Source organism: Eleutherodactylus coqui, chromosome 4, assembly GCF_035609145.1.
Source record: "Eleutherodactylus coqui strain aEleCoq1 chromosome 4, aEleCoq1.hap1, whole genome shotgun sequence".
Taxonomy (NCBI): Eukaryota; Metazoa; Chordata; class Amphibia; order Anura; family Eleutherodactylidae; genus Eleutherodactylus; species Eleutherodactylus coqui.
In genome coordinates, this window is record NC_089840.1 from 229,712,379 (window position 1) to 229,736,163 (window position 23,785).

The following is a 23,785-nucleotide window of genomic DNA, read 5'->3' on the forward strand; positions in this document are numbered from 1 at the left end:
ACGGAAAACTATTATTATTATTATTCACCTTTACAGGGGTTGTTCCATCAAATTAAGTTATACCCTACCCACAGGATAAAGGATAACTAGCTGATCAGTGGGGGTCCAACCGCCAAGACCTCCAAAGCTTCTGAAAGTGAAGGTCTTGAAAATGTCCCGAGCATGTACATCATCGTTGCACTCCTTTCAATGGGAGTGCCTGTGGTAGCTAAGCGCTTGTACTTTTCTATCCCCAGCAGTTCCATTGAAATGAATGGTTCAGCTGTGCGCATGCTTGACTGCTGCTTGCTCCATTCATTGCAGGTTCTTCAGAAGCCTCGTTCTACAAAACATTGGCGGATGCAGCAATAGGTCCCCCTGATCAGGTAGGGGAAAATTTCATGTGGTGGGACAACCCCTTTAACCTCCACAAGAAGGTATGGACTTTCCCACTGGGAATCCCCTAGGTCTCTACCCCAGGAGTAGTCTCCATTGGCAAAAAGTGGTTCATAGGATGGACAATAGTCGCCATTTCACGGTATCAAGTCAGTGGGCAGAAAAGAAGGTCATATTGGCAAAGGTGAGGGCAGTGAAGCTCTGTTGTAAGCGAGAGCAAGGCAAAACTAAGAACAGACAGCAGAATAGACTTGGTCAAATAACAAGCCCGATTTGATGCCAAATGAATCCAAAAACAATGTACCTTTGCAGAGTTCTGGGATCAGATGTACCTTTTCTAGTTCAAGCTGATAGAAATGGAAGAGGGTTTCTTATAAAACCCAGTATATCTGAGCAGCATAGCAAGGTAAAGATAACTGGTAACACTGGCCCTAGCGGGAGGTTGGGTGGGTGCATGGAACACAGAGGAGAAACACCGGTGCAGAGAACAGTGGCGGATCAGGATTGGGACTCCGTCCTGAGAAGAATGCAGCCATATAAAGCAAAGAGTAACAGAATATCGACTGCTTTAATTTCAAGTCTAGTACAGTACCCAAAAGAGAAGCGGCTTCGCTCATGTATTGTATTGCATTACATGCAGAACACAGACACCTTGTAATTGGAAATGACTCATTTGTTTGCAAATTACAGAAATTGGACTCTAAATGTCAGGTGGCAGCCTGTTATTTTCTACCTCGCCCACTGATGCTTAATTAATTGAATATAATCACAAGGCTGAATTTAAATAAAAAATGGTGTTTGCTGTTTTCTAGCGAAAAGCTTTATCTAGAAATAATTAAAGTGGTTGTACAGGATTAGAAGAACATGGCTGCTTCCTTCGAGAAGCAGCCCCACACCTGTGCATGCATTGTCTGGTTCTTCAGCTTGGCTCTATTGAGCTAAACGTGCGTTTAGATGGAACAATTATCATTCCAAAAATCATTCAATCAAATGAAATAATGGGAGCCGTGCCTGCAGTTACACGCGCCGGCCACTACATGGAAGGTTGGCACGGAGACTTCCGCTCCAACCTCTGTATTTCGAGCGGAAGTCTCTGCGCCGACCTCCCACATAGTGGCCGGCATTTGTAACTGCAGGCTCCGCTCTCATTGATTTCAAAGACAGCCGTGCCTGCAGTTAGAAGTGCCGGCCACTAGAAGGAGGTCAGCGTGGAGGCTTATACTCTGACCTCTGTGTATTTATGGTGTTGACAGCATGCACATGCTCAGCTGATCGGTCGGGGTTCTGAGTGACAGACAGCGGCCGATTAACCATTGATTACTTATCTTGATGATAGGTCATCAATAGTATTTCCCTGGAAAACCCCTTCAAGACCAAAAAAAAGACTCTTCTGCAGACAGGGAGTCTTTATATCTATGCGTACTCAAGGGTAGATGTGCAGCGTCAAATACTAAAGCACCCCCACAAAATGTCCTGATGTATAGCTTGGAGTCATTAAGAGAATATCTGGTCCTGACTGCAGTGAGTAACCAGAAGTGTAATAGGAGACATCTCTCCTATTGATTTCAATAGGTGTGAAGCTGGCTATCACACTTCCACTGACGACCAATGAATACATCGAGCGGCCTACACTAAAGGCCCATTTAGACACAACGATTGTTATAGCTGAAAAGCTGTCTTTTGAGCGATCATCGTTGTACCTAACTGTATTGACATCGTGCAATTTTTGTTAAGCCGTCGTTGATCGTTGTCTTTCAGCATGCTGAAAGAGAATGATCAGCCTTATCAGGAATTCACAGCGGGATACTATTGTTTCAGCTGTATCCTGCTCCCTGAACACAGGCCGGGTATGAAGAACACAGCAGTCCAGCTGTGTTCTTCATACTTTGCATGGAGCACACAGCTGTATACCAGCTGAGCGCTCCATGAACAGCCGGGGTATAAAGAACACAGCGGTCCAGCTGTGTTCTCCATACCCCATTCGGAGCGCTCGGCTGTATAACAGCCGGGCGCTCCGGGCAGAGAACAACTGGATGCAGAAGACAGGCGGCCCTGATGGTTTTTTTTTTTTAGTCTTTATTCCAGTAGCTAGAATTTATACAATAGTCCAAATCTCTTATTACGTACATTCACCAGGAGAGTGGTAAGAGTTTTTTATTATTAATCTTTTAATCAATTAGTTGTTTTCAGCAGAATTGTGTAATACAGACTTTTTGCTTTGAAACCTTTTTAAAGCTTTCTAAAGTGACTCACAGCGCTCTGTGAAAGGTAATAGCGATCACACGGTGAATTTACTGCAATTTGTATTACTTATTAAACCAGTGGGTTCATAGCTGAATGCGCAGGCAGGAATCAGGTAGAGAAAAATTTCTTTTAAGTAAACATGAAAGCAAATGGAAAACAAAACATTTGCCCTCATTGGCCCTTTTATTGTTGGCCTTTAAAAACATTGTACAGTTTTGTGAAAACTTAGCATTCTGTCTTGGCATAATTGTATTACAGGTTGTTTGCAAGCCCCTCACTTCTACGTGATGCTACATCCGCAGCTGTCACTGTATATTGCGTGGCATGTTACTGGGCTCTGAATGCAAATTAATAATTTAGCTTAATTTGTTTGTGTTCTGTGTCCTGTATTATCTATAATCTCGCTCGTTTAAGAACATTACGGCAAAAAAGACTTTGAAAGTAGTAAACACCGCAATCAGGTTTTGTCATGTATTATGGTCGCATAAAAGAAAATCGCCATCCCTACGATAATAAGCAAAGTCATAGATGCTGAAATTTATGGCTGTGTTGCCAGCAGGTCTGTCATTTAGTTGAATGTATCCAAAGCTAATGCCATCCATTCGTATTAAGCTGTGTTGACACCATGTTTGGTGTACATGTTCAGAATATATGAGGGCCATGCTCCCGGACTATATGTCAAATGTATCTCCAGCCTATTGGTGTTTACCCAAAGAGTGTCCCTTTAGTACTTGTCTGGGTAGTATGCATCAACATAACTTTTTTTATTACTGGGTTGAAAAGTGTAGCCAACTACAGTTTCCGTTTCCAGAAATTAAAACAAAACCGCTTTGTGTGGTGTAGAGTGCTAAGCTCTCGCTCACGACCTGAAGGTTGCAAATTCAATCCCTGCGTGGTTCAGGTAGCCGGCTCAAGGTCGACTCAGGCTTCCATCCTTCTGAGGTCGGTAGAATGAGTACCCAGCTTGGTGGCGCTGCAGAATAAGTTGGCGCTATACAAATAACTAAATTTATCTTAATTTTTGTATGTATACCATACCTTTTTTATAGTTTTTTTTTTTTGCCCCTACAGTAGAGGACAGTGGCAGGTGTATTCAACTCTATTTATTGGGGGATTTTTAATCCTGTTATGACGAACGCTGAGGACTAATGCCAGCGGATCTAGTCCTTAGCATCTCGATGCATTGACGATGTAATATGTGTATTGGTGCTACCAAGCTGAGCGTTTTTCAGACCTCACGCTACTTAATAAATGTGCCATGTGAGGAATAGAGTTAACTACGGTAGATGCACCTTGAATCAGTTTGGTTGACTGTCTAGCAACCGGAAAGTAGCTCAAGTCTACACAGACCCATGAATATTCAGTGTCTTCATTTTATAGAGCAGATGTTGGTAGCAAGAGTACTAACTGTACTTCTGTAGTCTTCTAGAGCAGGAGACTGTTCTGGTCTCTTCACTAAAGTGGGAGTTTTAGGTGAATGTTTTTGTTTTCCATAGCAGTAGCTAAAGCCATAAACTAATTGGTTGCAATGGGCAATGTATTCATTTTTGTCAAAGGAGGTTTCTGCTTTGGGCCATTCCCTACTTGTTTGAAGGGTTCCTTGACAATAAGCTGATTGCAAAAGTGTCCTCTGCTGGAATTCCCAGTGATCAGTTGTCATGTGTTCAGAAACCAGGCAGTAAGTGTTTAGTTTCACTGCAGCACTCCCACAGGAGGAATTAAGCATTACACATTGTTGAATTCAAATGAATGTCTGGATAATGTAAGAGAAGTCCTCTAGAATGAGAGAGAGCTGAAAATCCCAAATAAGGAATCCCCCCCTTCTATATTGACGTTAAGAGTTTCCTGTTAGGATATATGAAATGGGTTTTTCTAAACTAGACATGCCTTTGATGCACTTTAGTGTTTCCCTGCCAGACTTCTTTGGTAAATGAAAGTATTGTATATTGTTACAGCGTGTTGAGCGGTTTCCCTTAACTTTGTACTGTTTGTATTTCCTTTTATTGTGGTGTAATAAGCCACAATGTTGTTTTTTGCTTTGAAATGCCACATGTGATGTTAGATGTATACATAGTAATTATTACTTGGATCTGACGAATTGTGGCAGTCCTCTACATAGACGTTCTCCTCATTAGACATGATTAAATGACGATCACATTTTTGCCACCTCAGTTTTAACCCTTTCCAATCCAGTTTCCATGGAATCCGCACTCTCCAAAGTTCTTATTTATTTTGGGTGGGAAAGCACATAAAAATGAACCGTCATAATTTTATTAGCATTTTTTTGAAACTCAAACTGTAATATATATATATATATATATATATATATATACAGTATGCAGGAGAGAGATCCGACATCGGACCTCTCTTCTGCATATGCCTATTACTCCTCTTTCCTGCATACTGTAATATACACATGCAGGACAGTACCCTGATGACGGACCCTTTCTTCTGCTCCCCCCTGCTCACTCCTGCAACCCACCGCTCACCCCCGCTGGCACCCGAATCTTTTCTGACGAGCAGGCAGGTACTCGAAAAGGACGATACTCACTCGAGTATTGTCCCTTAACGAGTATGCTCGCTCATCTCTAATAGAGATACATAGATAGATAGATTTTTTATTATATTATTATATTTTTCTTATTTACTGTACAATTATGTACTCCCTAATGTTAAAATCTAATTCCTGGCATCTTTTGTCTTCTTCATTTATGGTTATCTATGATAAATTGCTTGTATTCAAGAGATTGGTACTATAATACCCCAGTTCCCATTTTTGTTTACCCCCCGTATTACTTCCACATGCCAAGCATAAATTATTCATTGCTATGGAAAAATATTTAAAACTAGGGATGAGCGAACGTGTCCGTTACGGACACATCCGCACCCGGACACCAGCTTTGCCGAACACTGCAGTGTTCGCGCGTAAGTGTCCGGGTGCCGCCGGGGGGCGGGGAGATGCGCGGCGGCGCGGGCGGCAGTAGCGGGGAACAGGGGGGAGCCCTCTCTCTCTCCCTCTCCCCCCCACTCCCCGCCGCACCCCCCCGCGCTGCCACGGCGGCCCCCGAACTTTTTCGCCCGAACACTGAAGTGTTCGCAAAGTTCGGTGTTCGGGCGAAAAAGGGGCGGAGCCGAACGTGTTCGCTCATCTCTATTTAAAACCTTTATTGGCTTGACTTCACTTCTAGTGACAGAATGCAAATTTTCTATCTAATGTGTTTTTACTTTTTCTGTGTCCTTGCCCAGGGCCAGGGGGCTATAACGGAACGGTTAAGAAGTTTCAGTATGCATGACTTGACAGCAATACAAGGTGATGAGCCTGTTGGCAACAGACTCTACCCGTCCTTACCTGAAGCACAAAGGAAGCCTAGAAATGGTGGAGACGAAGGGTCCGGTAAGTTAAATACTATCTCACATTTATACAGGATAAATATAGCAAGTGTCATATGAACACACTGTACAACATGTACGCTTTGGGAAAGCACCCGGCTCCTATTCTGAATACTTCCATAGGACCTCATTGACCTGATGTATGCCAAAACAGTATCCTTTGAATTGAGTGCTGTAGTTGCATTAACAAGTAAGTGAACCCTCTCGAATTACTTGCATTTCTGGATTGATTATTAATAAAACCTGGTCTGAATGTTACCTATAACACGTCTTCTGAAAGTTGTTTGCATCACATTAACCAATCTATTGAAAAGAACAACTTTGTCAATAAGCAGGCTTTGTGTGCCTTTATTTAATGGGCAACGTAGCTGTGAAAGCCAGTCTCCTCTCAAAACCCCTTTTGCCAGTTCTTTTTTGGAGAAGTCTTTATAGAGGTATTCCCATATAAGATTTTCATGGTATATCCACAGGATATGTCATGAAAGCCTGGTAGATATGGGTCCTACTTCTGGAACCTCCATCTGCCCTTTTTAGTTATGGCCCTCACTGCCCCCAGCCTGGCTGAATGTCGTGGTGGTCAGGGCTTGTGCAAATGGCCAAGCAGGTTGCACTATGTTATTTCTGTTAGTCCCTTAGAAGTCCCGCAGCCTTTTACAGTTGTGGAGCCGGCCATGACCTTGCGTACTGCCGCATATGGCGGTGAAATTTTACTGCACATGACCACCTACTCATGGCCGCTGTCTTGCGCAATATGCCTGTTTTTTGTTGTTTATATTTCCTACGTCGTCGAGTATAGGTGAGCGTATATACACACCCATAGGGAACAATGGGATCTATTTTTCATTTATATGCGGCAAAATAGAACATGTTGCGTTCTTTTTGCGCTCGCGAATTACGCAATTCTGACACGCTAATGTGTAAGGCAGTGTAATTGATTGATTGCCTGCGAGTTACCGTGTGTCACAGGGGCGTATAGAGCTCACGTAATACACGGTAAACAAACGGCCGTGTGAGCCCGGCCTAACACAGAGGCTCACTTTTATTTTCTCTCTCTGCATTGTGGATCAATTACTCAGTTTGCTCAATAGAAGATGTGAACGTTACAACGGCGTGTTAGAAGTTAGATAGTTTGTCTAAGTGTCATATGTTAAAATCAGACCACATTTTATTAGCAATCCGTGCAGAAATCCAGGAGATTCCAAAGGCTTCTTTTACCGCTTCTTGCAACCGTATTCCACACAGAAGCATACAGTAGAAGAATGAATCCTGTGTGATACACAATTTCTGTTGTTTTTACAATAGAGCCATTTAGGCATCATGTGACATTGTATGGCTATACTGAGGTGACCTGTGATATTGTATGCCTATACTGAGGCGACCTGTGACATTGTATGGCTATACTGAGGCGACATGTGACATTGTATGGCTATACTGAGGCGACATGTGACATTGTATGGCTATACTGAGGCGACATGTGACATTGTATGGCTATACTGAGGTGACCTGTGATATTGTATGCCTATACTGAGGCGACATGTGACATTGTATGGCTATACTGAGGCATCATGTGATATTGTATGGCTATACTGAGGCATCATGTGATATTGTATGGCTATACTGAGGCATCATGTGATATTGTATGGCTATACTGAGGCATCATGTGATATTGTATGGCTATACTGAGGCATCATGTGACATTGTATGGCTATACTGAGGCATCATGTGACATTGTATGGCTATACTGAGGCATCATGTGATATTGTATGGCTATACTGAGGTGACCTCTGATATTGTATGCCTATACTGAGGCGACATGTGACATTGTATGGCTATACTGAGGCATTATGTGATATTGTATGGCTATACTGAGGCATCATGTGATATTGTATGGCTATACTGAGGCATCATGTGATATTGTATGGCTATACTGAGGCATCATGTGATATTGTATGGCTATACTGAGGCATCATGTGATATTGTATGGCTATACTGAGGCATCATGTGATATTGTATGGCTATACTGAGGCATCATGTGATATTGTATGGCTATACTGAGGTGACCTGTGATATTGTATGCCTATACTGAGGCGACATGTGACATTGTATGGCTATACTGAGGCGACATGTGACATTGTATGGCTATACTGAGGCGACATGTGACATTGTATGGCTATACTCAGGCGACATGTGACGTATGGCTATACTCAGGCGACATGTGACATTGTATGGCTATACTCAGGTGACCTGTGATATTGTATGCCTATACTGAGGCGACCTGTGACATTGTATGGCTTTACTGAGGCGACATGTGACGTTGTATGGCTTTACTGAGGCGACATGTGACGTTGTATGGCTTTACTGAGGCGACATGTGACGTTGTATGGCTATACTGAGGCGACCTGTGACGTTGTATGGCTATACTGAGGCGACCTGTGACATTGTATGGCTATACTGAGGCGACCTGTGACATTGTATGGCTTTACTGAGGCGACATGTGACGTTGTATGGCTATACTGAGGCGACATGTGACGTTGTATGGCTATACTGAGGCGACATGTGACATTGTATGGCTATACTGAGGCGACATGTGACATTGTATGGCTATACTCAGGCGACATGTGACATTGTATGGCTATACTCAGGCGACATGTGACATTGTATGGCTATACTGAGGCGACATGTGACATTGTATGGCTATACTCAGGCGACATGTGACATGTGACATTGTATGGCTATACTATATGTATGGTACTTGTATGGTAATCACCAGCAATAGTAGTGACCCCCTACAGTATCCCCAGCAATAGTAGTGACCCCCTACAGTATCCCCAGCAATAGTAGTGACCCCCTACAGTATCCCCAGCAATAGTAGTGACCCCGCCACAGTATCCCCAGCACTAGTAGTGACCCCCCCTACACTATCCCCAGCAGTAGTAACCCCCCACAGTATCCCCAGCAATAGTGGTGACCCCCCACAGTATCCCCAGGAATAGTAGTGACCCTCCACAGTATCCGCAGCAATACTAGTGACCCCCCACAGTATCCCCAGCAATTGTGTTGAAACCCCACAGTATCCCCTAGCAATTGTGACCCCCACCGTTGCCCCAGCAACAGTAGTGACCCCCATGGTATCCTCATAGTATTAGCACTCACCCTAAACCCCTATACTTACCTCATCCTGGTCTTCACAATGCCGACTCTCCTCTCAGCGCTGCTGCTGGTGGGCGCAAGTGTGTGCGCCTGCCACAGCGCTTCCACCACCTCCTCTTCTCTTGTGGAACCAAAGAGGAATGGCCAGGGGAGGAGGGGACGAAGAGTCCTGATGCACACACTGCCATTAGTGTGTACATCCGGCCTGCGGCGCTGCAGAGTGATTACTGGCTTAGGAGCTGCGGCACCCCTGCTGATAATCACTAGAATGGTGACCCGACGTCCCTAAGTGGTTGTCCCGCTGTGGTCCCAGCGGAACGCGGGACACAGCGTCCCAAAGCGGGACTGTGCCGCCTAATTCAGGACGTCTGGTCACCTTAGCTATTCATAAAATCGCCGTACAACACATGGGCATATCACCTAGTGCTGTATAAACTGCACTAGTAATCCTTCTCTTCTTTGTGGGTCCCCGGTCTTGCTCTTGCATTTTTGTGTCCCCTCCAGTTACTCCACGGTATGATATGCGTGCGTTCAAATACCCTACAAAGATGGCATGTTCCTTCCAAGAAGCCGGTCAGGCACCCGGCCTCCTACTGCAGCAGGAAAACAAAGTCCTCCTTTATAATATATAATCACACAGTGTGTTAATCTCAACATAATTTGCAGAATGTCTGGCTGATATATTGCTATTTTCCCCAGACACTTGACTAGCCTATCTAGCAGGCTTCACGGTGATAGAATACAATGTAGAAGATGTGAATTCATAAGCAAGTGGAGAAAAAAATGGAAGATAAAAAGATTTCAGAGAAGCCAGTCTGGAAATCGTTCAGCGCTGTGCAGACATGACTGCAATACACAATGCGCTGCTAGTCTACCAGGAATTTTAATGGAGCCGCTCAGAGTCTCACGCCGAGCGCCTCGTTCCCGCAGAACGGGAAATCTGAGGCTTCCATAAAGTAAAACAGATTTCTTGATTTTGGAGTTAAGTCACCGTAGACGGAATTACCAATAAATAGCGATGTGTTAGTAATGGAAAAAGTCCTAACTAATTCTCATGTTCACCGTAGGGACCGCCGTTTCATCAAGTAAAACAATTCATATGGCTATTGTAATCCAAATAATTTAGGACCTTTCATAATAATCTGCGTGTTCATAGATGTGATGTAGATCGGTTTGTTTTGAAAAGAGACAGGAAGTAGGAAATAATGGAACCCTGATGTCTGCGTTACAGAGGATTTCAGGGCACCACTGAATGCCACTTCTGCCACCTAGTGGTTCTTTGTAGAATCTAGTTTTATTCTACAGATAGGATAATTATTTTGTTTTTCTCCTTAACCCCTTTAGTGGCACGCCCGGAAAATCTCTTAAAAATCAGTGTTGAAATGTGCTAAACCTGCCACTGAAGGGGTTAAAGGGGTTGCTTCAAATATGAGGTCCTCACTGATTTTTGAGAATGTGATGAATTCAGGACCCCCACTAAAATGGATTCGCCTATATAACTTATGGAGCTGTCATAATATAGAGATTTGGGTGAACCCTTCCATGCATATAGCAATCAATGGAGCCGGATATTTTTTGTCTTATCAAATATGCAGGGAATCTGCCAGAAAATGTCACCATATATGAAAACAAAGACATTGGTAGTTTGAGGGTGCATTAGAGGACTGGTGGACTTCCATGGCCCCCTATTATGGCTCCTTACAAAATTCAGCTGTAATACAGCTGTGTGCATACGCCATTACAGACAAATTCTTTAGAGAACTCCCACAAGTTCTACATATTCTGCAAAGTTACAAGCAGTTGAAGTTACTCATTACCTATACGAATAGGTGTGCCTCGTGCCAGGACTTTGTGTCCACTGTCTGATACCCGATCAGGGGTTTCGTTTAAATTCCCCAAAACGTCCGTTTTCAGGATTTTAAACAGAACTCCTTGACAAAGGCTATAATTAGGTCTGAACAGGCCTTTACGGCGCAACGTAACGTTTTTGCGCTATGGACGAGGCTTTTATTGCTGCGTATCGGCGTATTCTACTATCTTTTTTTTGCCCGTAGGACATGTTTATTATGCGCTTAGCAAACAAACGCATCAGTTGCAATGGCTAATTAGTTCTAGATGTGATCTTTATCCAGTGCAATTACGCAGTGTTTTACCGTACTCCTCTCCATTACCTTCTATGGGGATCTTTGGTGCACCAATATGCAGAAAGTTAGAGCATGTTCAGTGTTTTTTTTGTGCAGCCAAAATACGCACGCAAAATATGCGCATGTGAATAAACCTATTGAAATCAATGGGTTCTGTTCACTGCGTATCGTATGCACAAATACGCACGCAAATATGTCCATGTGAAGCCGGCCTAACTGGAAATTACGTGGATCTTAATCTACATTCACCAGAGCATCTTTTTAACGGCTACTAAGCCACATGAAGGACTAGATTTTCAAAATGACCCAATGATGACCGTGAACACATAAGGCTGTTGGATGTATGGGAGTTATTTAAAGGGATATCAGCTTTTTACAGTCCTTTTTGCTAGAAGGGCCACCAAAAATATGATAATGGGGTGTCCGCTTGCTGGAACCGTGTATAATTTTCCATAATGTGCTGCTACGGAGGTAAACGAACCATTGGAATCATTGAAGAATCGGTTCATGTCCTCCAGAGAGAAGCAGAAGCTTTTCTCCTACTAATTGATGGAAGTCTCATACTAGCGACACTTCTTCGCTAATTCCATTAACCCAAAAGACCCGTAGTGAGCAGTAGTATTCTCTCAGATTACCCTACAAAGGCAACAAGCACATTAACTACTACCGAGACAAAGTAATAAGTACCAAAGCTGATAAGACCTAACTGTTTGCCGTCCAACATGGCCAACCCACCCTAAACTCCTCCATAAGCATGTCCTATCAGGTTGGCCAACTGGGCATGTTACAGGCATCAGCTGTTGGTTTTTGGAGGTGACCGTTTGTTGTTCACCGTACAAATGAGACAAAACCCTTCTGTATATAGAAGTGTTGTTGATAAACCCTACCTTAATATGATGGTGAAACTCTTACCAGATTGATACATTTACGGCTCTTTCATGGATGTGTCTCGTCCACGAAGAGAACCCGGGTAATCAATCCTGCAATTCTAGCACTAGGCTTGTTCCATGCATATTAATACTGTAATGATTAGCGCGGGAACAGTCCTTGTTCTTCGAAGGAACGTTCTCGCTGTTCTCCTGAGAAGCCTCCAGTGAGAAACTTCTTGTACTTTGGCTTTGAATAGTCATGAGATCTATCTAGTTTCTTCTTGCCAGGCCACGCCAACATCAACTTCCATATTAGGCACCCTCACCTCTATGTAGCTCCAGGAGCAAAAACCTAAAAATGGACCCTCTTGTAGTGCAGATTAATATTACTGAACCCCTAACCACATTGGTGCTTGTTTACCCCTAATCTCCTTATTTGCTACCATTGCAAGACTTGTGGGGAGGAGTTCTGCACAAGTTCTTAAGGAACGCAACCAACCTGTACTGGGTGCCACAGCTGAGGCATGGACTTACTTTTTAGTACATACTTGGTGGCTACAAGGCTGTGAAAGGCTCCTAATATCCATAGCATGTTTTGTCTATCCATACTTCATATAGTGCTATAGAGCCATCAGCTTGTTGGAAATGGGTAGATCAGGCAGCAAACCTAGTATTATCTTAGTAAGTAAGAGTATTCCACTTTCTCATCGGGAAGGGTATCATCTCTCCTTAAGGAGAACACCTAGAAGGTGTGTGAGGAAACTTATAAGAGCATGCATACTCCTCTTGGAAATATATGCACATAAGTAAGATGCCAGATATCTACTTTCAGAAAATATGGGTATGGGGGTGTGATATGATTATTTTTTTTCTATGTTGAAATTTAGATTTTGAGTTTGGCAAAATATGTGAATTCTCCTGGCAGCAAAAAAGCTTAATATTACTAATGCAATCCACTCTTGTGACTTATAGACTCTGGAGCATGCCGAAACCCCATGGTTAATTTCCACTTTACATCATCCTGGTAGAAGTGTTTAAACCATATATTCATCTTATTGTTCCACGGCTTCTGTTAGTCTTGGCTTTTTCTAATGTTTTATCTTCCTTTTAGAAAGTTCCACTGCTCCAAGTTCAACAAGGCTTTTGCCTGTGAAAGTCTGTTTATCCAAGACGGACCAAAGAGTGGTCCGGCATTGCTTTGTGTGTCTCTCGTTCCAGCTTGTCTAGTCTCTTCTGTAAAGGATATCCAAATACAGCATACCAGCCCCGCATATAAAATGTATCTGTGACTATTGCTTCCTTGCTATGTATATACATATATGGAGCGAGTGAGTCTGTTTAACTTGACTGTCCTCACGCTGTGACTAGTTCCAGATTTTACTTTCCATATTAAAGTGAAGTATAGTACACAGCTGCCAATTGTCCCCGACATCCAGACATAGTGCTGAATTTTCTAACTTTGTCCCTAGAAATAGTTGTGGACTTAGCAGACCATGACATTAAATACTGAGCTGTCTCCAGGGAGTGCCACAGGCAACGCCAGTAAACAATAAGGCCCGAGTCTGCAATGTGCTAAGCCATAGTGGCAAATAATAAATTAGTAATAGTTTGTGAATAGCAATTTGTAGCTGGCCAGTGACTGACCCTAGCAGTGTTCAATGGAATTAATGAGAAGAAGTCCAGAAAAACATCTGACCCTTGTTATTGACTATAACTTACATATGGAGGGTCTCAGAACCGGTCATAAGAATGGAGAATGGGCAAGAGTGAGGATCTTACAACTGTTACCAAGGCCAAATTGTAATAGCTTGTCCAAGTCCTCTGAAGTGCACTAAGTTTGCATGGAGTGAAGGCATGAATGCTTGACTGCCCCTGCATTCAAACCCCTTCACACCATGGTCTTGTGTATGAGTAGGAACAAATGGTCTTGAGACCTCCATTCTAGTGATCATGGGGGTTCCTGCAAACATTTATTTTCGATTTTCTAGGACACCTTTTTAAGAGCTCTAATGTCTGTCATATGTATGAACATGCATTATCTAAACTAATGGTTGGTGAGAGATCTTTGATCTTTAGAGACCCTATTAGAAGTGGAAGAATGGATTAATTGTAAAAGTCCTCGTGAACATAAGTTGTATAGACACAGTACAGCACCCATAGATGTCTGCAGGAGTATACGCTAGCTACATATGCCTCTGACTTCAAAAAGAAGCTTTTTTGTGTTTTGTATAAAATTGACACAAAGAAAGTTGACCTGTTCCATCAGGTACAGTATGTACACTGACATGCCAAAAGTCATGGGATAGCAATATGTAAGTTACTTATGAAGTGGGGTTACCTCAGGTGGCGGCTTGAGAATGTCCACACCTGTATAAGTTGTGAGGTTTTATGTTGTGAATGAGGTTGAACAACGGCCAGCAGGCTCATGGCAAGGCGACGTGGATTATCGATGTTCAAACGAGGCTTGATAGTGGGAGCCAGATGTATTGGACGTTCCATTTCTGAATATGTGGGCATTTTAAGATTCCTCGATCCAGTGTCGCATGTGTACCAGGAAAACATCATAGCGGGCAATACCACCCACAGGTGCTTAATCATCGTGACTAGGAGTGTCTGGCTGGAATTTTCTGTGCATACAGACAAGCAACCAGTGGAAATCACATCCACATTTACTACAAGAGGCCCCACACACACATCCCGCAGAATAATGCAGCGTTCTTTACCTTGCATGGGATATGGGAGCAAGAAGACCCACCAGAGTCCCACTGTTAACAGCACACCACTACCAAATACAGCGCCTCAACTGGGCATATGAGGTTTCTAACTGGACTCTAGAGGACTGACAACATGTGGCATAGGCTGATGAGCTAAGGTTTTAATTGTTTCGGGCTGATGGTAGGGTTCTTGTGTGGCGCAGACTCCATGGAGCCATGGACCACAGTTGTCTTCAAGTCACTGTTGCAGGCTGATGATGGCTCCATACTAATGTGGGTTATATTTTCATAGCATGGGTTGGGTCAGCTGGTCCTCCTAAGCTTGTAATTGACTGGCACTGTTCCATTTCACTGCTTGCTGAGTATTTGCAGCCCTTCATGGACTTCATGTATCCCTAGAATGATTGGCTATTCCAGCAGGATAATGCCATGGAGCTTTAGTTGTCCAGAACTGGGGGAGCATCCTGAAAACAGTGTGGCTTGTACGTTTGCCCAACATGAACCCAATCGGGCATTTATGGGATGAGGTGGAGAGGTGCATTCGCTCCCAAAAAAAGCCACTGAACTGTGGGTAGCTATCCAAATGGCATGACTCAACATCCTGCAGATGTTCTATCCACTTGTGGAATTGATGCTAGTTCTTGATATTAGTTCCTGTCCTATGCCTTTTGGCCAATCCATGTATGCCTCCATAGCATGAAGACGTAAAGACTCCCTGTGCTGCAATACCGCCTCTGTGTACATGGTTTTGCCATTTCAATGACCCCTTCTCCTGTCACTGTGTTATGTATGATACTCCCTTTAGTTTGTTTTATATGAAATCTGCACCGATCTAGACTTGCATCATGTTGTCTTCTCCAGTCACTTCCAAAATGGCATTTATAATTCCACTCTGCATTATCTATAAATTTAAACTACAATGGTGCTAGGCTTTAATTTATAATCCCCATTTTTGGTTCCAGCTACATTTATTCAGCTTCGTATTTTCCCTCTTTTTTGATTTTTGTAGGATTCAACTCCTTAAGAAAAGATACAGGAGATGACAAATCGGATGAAGAAACAGAAGGGGCGCACTCAGAAGATGAAATGTATGCGCAAAAGGGGCTTCGGAGAGCGCAGAGCATGAGATCTGTAAAGGTCATCAAAGGCCGTAAAGAGGTATTTGCTTCTTCTTCTTCTTTTTCCTTAACAGTGTACCTTTATAAACAGAGCTCGTTTACTTTGGCAGCCGTTAGTACCGAGCAGCACAATGCAGCCCCAGAGTTTGTATGTGTTTTATTAAACTCTCGATGAACCGTGCATCGCCCCCCTCCTCCATATGTTCTGAGAGGACCGCGTTCCCTGCCAGATAGCAGAGGCAGTGATGATTCACAGTAATACAGTAAAATATACTGTTAAGATTCAGGTTAACACTATTGTGTTGTCTTGTCTGGGGAGCCTTCTGGCTAGCTCTTGCTGTAACCATATGTAACTAATGTTTCAGTTGACCCATTTGTTGAGTTTTTAAAGTACAAATCTCAATTAGGATAGGTTCCCATCATGTTTGTGGTATACGCTTGGAAAGCTCCCGACATACACAGTAAATGTGTCCATAGGGTCACATTAGCCCGACGAAGGCCAAAAGATTGGCCTTTTTGTAACCGGAATTCGTCAGTATACTTGTTAGATAAAAGGTGGGGGGAATAGAATAGCACAGTAGATATGCTATTAGATTTAACCCTTTCCAATCCAATTTGTATCCTGGTTTTCCTAGGGGGCTTACTCTTTTTCTGCCGTAATACAATGGCGCTATCTGTTGGCTAAAGCCAGTACTGCATGGGGTGACACATTGGATAGGCTCCAACAGCAGAGAGGCTGGCAATATACAGTAAGAGAACCCCGACGGTCGTCTTCCAATATCGCAGCTATATAGCCTTAAATCATAATGTTTTCAGAGGTCAGACAGTGGATTGGAAAGGGTTAACAGTATCCAGAGATAAACCTATGCATGTTTTTTTTTTTTACAATGGTACCCAATAGGTGATGGATGCCACTGTATCTCTGACATAGGCATCTGTATAATGCATACGTCTTGCCGTTTACGGTACGCGGAGGCCACACACATGAAATGAGCAGAGACTCAGGATACTTTTAGACGGGACAACTGTCAGCCGAATAAGCATCCGGCAGCTGTCCCAGCGATAGTCGTTCAGTGAATGGAGGCAGAGCATGCCGGAGATCTCTTTCAGCTGCCCACATCTATTCACTATGAACAGGCAGTTGCTCAGTGCTGAGTGACTGCCTGTTCATACTGAATGAGAAGTCGCTTACTAGTTTCTTTGTGTCAGTGATTCAAAACGAAGCAAATGGCACTAATGAGTGATTTCTCACTCAGCACCCTATCAGTTCTTGCATTTACTCGGGGCAACTATCTGTCAAAATCGCTCTTTGGTCCATGTAAAAGTACTCTATGGCACAACTTGTTACATTTACTTGCAAGTGTTAGCAATTCCCCTTGTATGGAGAGAAGTAGAAGCCTCTACCTTGAGGTCTCTTATGCACAAGCAATGCATGCACGGAAAAAAGCCGCGATCGAGTCGCGGCCAAAATTTGCGTCTTCTCGCCCGTTCACATGAGCGGCAGCGCAGAAATCCCTTGATCGGCATAAATCTTCGGCAGATCTTCTAATGCCTAAATAGAGGCACCTGTAACGTTTTTTGCAGTTCTGAACGCTGCTAAACTTCCTCCTCCTCCCTTTTTGTTCGGCTCCCATAGGAATCTAAGGGAGCCACCAGCAAAATCAGACAAAAGATAGGGCAAGACCTATCTCTTCTGGCCGCCAATAATATCGGTCGCCGATATTCTATCTTTTCCTGCGCTATGTTTTTACGCGGCCGAAAATCAGTCATCTGAATGAATGCATTGGAATCCAATGCTTCAGATGGTCACGATTTTTTTATCGCGGCTAAATTAGCCGTGTAAAAACGCTCGTGTGAATAAGGCCTTACTGTGATGGGTACAATATTGTTATATGATGGCTTTTTGCCATAATCAAGTTATGTCAAGCTGAATGCTATCAGAGGAAAACATATAGGTGAGAAATGCTGCACTCAAACGTTCCTCTGAGAAGCCCCAATGAGGCATTTTATAGCGTTGAGTGTAGCGTTTGAAACGCCGCGCTAATCACTGTAAAAACCAGCCTGAGGCCCAATATTGCGTTTGCCAATCTGCGTTTTTCACCGCAAAGAGTTTTACATTAACCCTTTGCAATCCAATTTTAGATTCAGGGTTTCCTAGGGGGATTTCTTTTTCTGCCATTATACAATGGCACCATCTGCTGGCTAGAGCCAGTACTGTGGTATGGGACATGCTGGAGAGGCCTCCAACAACAGAGCGGCCAGTAATCTACAGTAAGAATACCCTGCCGGACGTCTTCTGACATCTGAGCTGTACAGCCTTCAATCAGAATGTCTTTAGACATCAGACAGTGGATTAGAAAGGGTTAAATATGTTCCACATGTATTTCGCATGGACTCCATTGGGAAAGATCATATCGCATTCGCATGCACTTCGCACAGCATGCGACTGCCACGTGCCTTTCCAGGTCCCATTGAAAACAAAGATAGAACATGCGTGTGAATGAATCCATGCAAAAGAATGGATTTCATATTTGTGCGAGTTTTATGCTCATCGCACTGCAGAAAAATCGCACAAGAACATCGTTCTTGTGAATGCGCCCTTAGGCCTCCTTCACACGAACGGATTTACGCCGCGTAATTCGCGGCGAAAATCCGCTGCGTTGCCCGCTGCTATTAGGTTCTATTGAACCTAATAGCACAATGCTCACGATGCGGAATTCCACCGCGGAATTTTGCACCGTGAAATCTCCCGTCCTCACCCGCGGCATGCTCTATTTGCCGCGGGTATACGCGCTGACGGCTTCCATTGCAGTCAATGGAAGCTGTCCGTTCACGCTATCTCTCGCTGTAACACAGCGGAAGATAGCGTGAAAACGCTTTCCCGCCTACCGCCACCGCGTCATATGACGCAGCCGGCGCGTCACGTGACACGGCCGGCCGCGTCATGTGACGCGGTGGGCGTGTCACATGACGCGACGGTGGTGGGCGGGGAAGCGTCTTCACGCTATCTTCCGCTGGTAAGTATGGGGTCTCTGGGGGGGCGCCGTGACGGTCTTCACTGCGGAATATTCCGCGGCGGAGTCTGTCACGCTCGTGTGAAGCCGGCCTTAAACACATGCAAACATTACACCAACACTGACTTGTGTGAGCAGGGTGAAACTACAGCATTGGTGTTAGTACTTGAAAAAGAACAAAAAATGTACTCACCAGATCGACATGAACCTCATTCTAAAGAATGCCATGACTTCATCTAATGCCGGGACACCTGCAAGTCATTGTGTGTAACTAAATCACAAACTACAGACTCCTGAATTCCGAGAGCAATGATCAGAGATTGAGATAAAAACCTGCTGTGATTTCATTTAAAAATCATTTGGGCCCATTATCAATATTGTTTGTTTTACCCCCAAACAACATTTTGTACAGTTGTGCTTGGAATATTCCAGTGCTTCCCTTTCCAACTTTCTAGACTGTTTATATGACAAAATCTATTAAGCCATTAGCAACAGAAAACATCCAGATGGATTCCAAAGAAAATGTGTCTGGATCTAAAATGTTTTTCAACACTTATTCATGATTAAAGGGGAATTCTTCAAAAAATGTTTAGAATTGATGACCTATCAATAGTTGATCAGTCTGAGCCTGCCACTCTGATCAGCTGACCCCCGGGCCGGCTGTCGGTGTGGACAGCACTGGAAGCAGATAGCGCTGTCAACGTTGCATCGGCTCGGTTTGATGCTATAGGCACAGCCCCCATTGAATGCAATGAGAGCTGTGCTTGCAGTATCAAACTGGACCCCTGCAATATGGACAGCGCTGTTTACATTGACAGCAGGCTCGAGGATCCCAAGTGGCAGACCTCTGCCAATCAAATGCTGTTGACGTTATCCTGAGGATTGGTCATCACTAGTAAAAGTCCCAGAGAACCCCTGTAAGGTTTTTTGCTATACTCCAACCATTTTTTAAAGTCCCTTTGCACCACTTTTTAACATTTTGCAGCACACAGTGTGAAATAACTTCCTTTCCCCAAAAAGACAGGAAACTGAGATTTTGTAGGTAGAAGTCCTGACCGAGGAGAAATTGTAATGTGGCTCATGCCTGTGAAAAATCATAGTTCTGAGTTGCACCGCCTGTGCAGATGAGCTGCTGTCCCTAAGGATAGATCCATCAGTTTTTACCTCTCTTAAGGCCTCGTTCACACGGGTGACAAAGTAACGCGATTTTCTCACGTTGCGACAATGTTACAAATTGCATGTATGTGAAGCCCATGCTTTTCTATGGGCTACTTCACATTTGCAATGTTTTGTAGCATGCGACATTGGGAATTAAAAACCTTGCGGGTTTCGCGATATGCACACGACTTGCAAGGTTTTGTAGCCAATGTTTCCATATGGAGCCTACCTCTCTGCTGCATTGCCTTGCACAAAAACGCGGTTTTCGTGTGGTACGATGCAACTTTGACAGTAGGAAATCCTAAACTAAGCCCTAGCTGCAAAAAAATGTAAAAAAAACACATACATCACCTAGAAGCGCTGGTCGGCCCCGGGCCATCTTCTCCCCGGTCCCTGGCAGTTGTCTTAGCATTGCTTCTGGCCAGGGATTAGAAAATCCCCGCTTCCAGGATGCGCTGCCTCTGATTGGCTGAGGGCCAGGGCTCAGCTAATCAGAGCTAGCGCTCGATGATTCAATCACAGCCAATGAATGACTGAGATTGGTTCATCGAGTGCTGACTCTGATTGGCTGAGCGTCACAGCCCTCAGCCAATCAGAGGCACTGCTTCCTGGAGGTGGGGATTTTCCAATCCCCGGCCAGAAGAGATGCTGAAGACCAGTACTGGGGAGAGAATGCAGTGGAGCCAGGTAGCACTTCTAGGTGATGTATTCTTTTTCTTTTTTTTTTTCCCTGCAGCTAGGGGCTTATTTCTAGGGTAGGGCTTATATTTTAACCCTCCCTTCCCAAGAAATCCTCGCAAGTGGTGCTACAAAGTCACGTGACTTTGTAGCACCACTTGCGACTTTGTAGCCCTCCACAATTGCGGTATTTCCGTGAGAAACCGCAGCAAAATCGCATGGACCACCGATGTGATATCGCTACCATTTTCTTGCGTCTATATCGTGTCACCCGTGTGAAGGAGGCCTAAAGGTGTTGGGCCACTTGATTCCAAAATTTTACAAGCATGTCATAAAGTGTTGCGTGTTGATGGGGCAATACCTTACTCCGCTCTTCCGTTTTGAAGTCCCCTCCTACCCATGGCCTGGTAACGTAATCACTAGATAACAGCCGTCTCCATGTCTATAGGCTCTAAGGTGGCAATGGGTCATGTGATTTACTCACATTACTACTTTTGTTTGACAGTAACAAGTTGTCTTTCCTGTTTGCAGATACGATATGGATCACTAAAGCACAAAGTGAAGAAAAGACCCCAAATTTACTTCTGAAGGCACATAGTTAAACACCCTGAACTGCTGTACTGAAATCATCTTTTATGCTCCGCGTGACTAAAATATTGCACATTTCAGAAACGGCATTAGACCCCAGGAGATGATGGCAACCTCTAAGATCGCTGTTTGTTTTTTATATGTTCTATGGGACATTTTATATCTGTAATTTTGTAGCTTCTTTTGGGTTTGAGTACAACACTTAGTACAAGAGAAAGTTATTCTTAATACTTAAGCAACGGATCTAGGTCTCCCTGGTCAAGGGATTTGATGGATTTGCATCTGGCGGACTCGGCCATACCATTAGGTATTACATTTTATTACACTTCTATGCAACACACATGGTCTTATGAATAGTGTTTTCTGTACACTAAAGTGCCTTATTAAATTCTGACCATTCTATGACATTAAAGCTGCCTTCTTTTCCCAAGAGCTTACAATTTACGGTATAATCATTGACTGTTGTTCGTTGATTGGCTGCAGCTTCACACAGCCTGATCATCAGGCAATCGAACGTTTGTGCCCAATCATCTTCTCCTATACAAGGGTCTTTAAAAGTATATTTTGTTGTCTTAAATATGATCCAGTAGAGGGATTCTTTCACCAGAAATTTCATGAAATTTGACTTGAAGCTTAGCTCCGAGTCATGGAGGTGGGCCGTGCCAGGCTTTTCCTGCCCGCAGCATGCAGACTGTATCTAGGAAGAGAGCTGTCACTCTGCGTGCTGTGGGCGGGCAGAGGCCGGCACAACCCACCTCCATGACTCGGAGCTCAGCTTTGAGTCAAACGCCATGAACCTGATGACAGAATCCCTTTAAATGTGTCGCTTCTAGAAAATACCCGTTTTCCTTATAAAGTGACAATCCTGGTACATCATTCCTCATTGTGCCGTTCCTCGGTTATTATTCTGTGTAATGTATAAATAAGTTGTCAACTGGGGGTTACGTTCTCTTCATCAGTAGTGTGCGTCTCTACACAGTCAGCACTGATTGGATAGTGTCATTTGGTATGAGCGTGCTCCGCTAACAAGGGGAATAGTAACACAAAGTTGTCAATTTATTCAGATACAATACTATGCAAATGTTTTACACAGGGGTGGAAAAAAATGAGCAAAGTAAGAATGCTTCAAAAATGGAAGGCGTCTGATTGGCTCCAGATTTATTCAGCAGCAGGAGAACAACCGCAAATATAACAGCCAATGTCATTAAGAATGATCATCAGCATAAAGAACAGGGAGTCCTGGAAGTTATGATGTAGCCCCCACAGAGCGCTGATCTCATCATCATCCAGTCTGTCTGGGATTACATGAAGAGACAAAAGGATTTGAGCAAGCCGACATCCAGAGACGTTCTGTGGTTTCTTCCCCAAGCTGTTTAAAAAACCTCCCAGGCCGAGTGCCTTCAAGAACTGTGTGCAAGTATAACTAGAAGAACTGCTGCTGCTTTGAAGACAAAGGCTGATCACACCAAATACTGATTTGATTTAGGTTTAACTTTTGTCCATTCACTTTGCATTTTGTTAATTGACAAAAAAACTATTACCACTTCTACTTTTGAAATCATTATTAGTTTTCAGCACTTTTTCCACACCTGCCTAAAACTTTTGCCCAGTACTGTATTTCCAGGAGGAATAACAGAGGAAAAGCACAACGCAGAGGTCGTCTTTATAACAATGGCTGCAAATGTGCTAACACAAATAAAAGCAGTACTCACATGTTTGTCCCCCTTGCGATCCAGTGGTGCAGCGCCCCCTGTCTTCTCAGTCTTTGCTTACAAGTTGCTTCTGCAGCTCTGGATCTTAAAGGGGTTGTCTTAAGTAAGGAGCTTTCTTTTTTTAATTTTTTTTTTAAAGTATATTGCACCAAAAAAAATACACTAGATGGGCTACAAGTCATTTTTATGTTACCGTATACTTAACAATGGTCTGTTTACTGATGAAATGTATTTCTTGGTTACTGGAGCCAGAGGTGATCTTTGCTTATTTTACTTCTATGTATAATTTTCCATTTCTTTTTCTTTTTCATTGTTTGTACTTTGTATTTGATCTTTTTTTCCACTGTACATAGCCAACTATTGAACTTGCTTTCAAATAGAATATTGTTCTTTGATGCCTGTACAACCACTGCTGGCGGTGGACTGTGCCGCGGGGTGGAAGGCTTGGCAGAGCAAATTCCTACTTCCTGCTATTTTGTTTTGTTTTTTTTTCTTTTCTTTTGCATTTGTTTACTACATAGTTTTGGAATTTTTTTTATGACTTTGTATTCTACCAATTATTATTATTTTTTTCTCTGTCCGTACCGGTTTACATATTCATCTATCATGTGGGTTATTACCACGGATGTTT

The 23,785-nt window shown here is 43.5% G+C and overlaps 1 protein-coding gene across 1 annotated transcript in view; it reads left to right on the plus strand.

Annotated features, from left to right (window-relative positions):
* The window catches only part of REEP3 (receptor accessory protein 3), a 131,507-nt gene extending 109,625 nt beyond the window's left edge, over window positions 1-21,882 (plus strand). Inside the window, exons 6-8 of the mRNA XM_066600823.1 lie at window positions 5,866-6,013; window positions 15,896-16,044; window positions 21,386-21,882. Of these exons, the coding sequence (XP_066456920.1) occupies window positions 5,866-6,013; window positions 15,896-16,044; window positions 21,386-21,442 (354 nt within the window). The 3' untranslated portion in view covers window positions 21,443-21,882. The remainder of the gene's footprint in view (window positions 1-5,865; window positions 6,014-15,895; window positions 16,045-21,385) is intronic.
* Window positions 21,883-23,785: the final 1,903 nt, after the last annotated feature.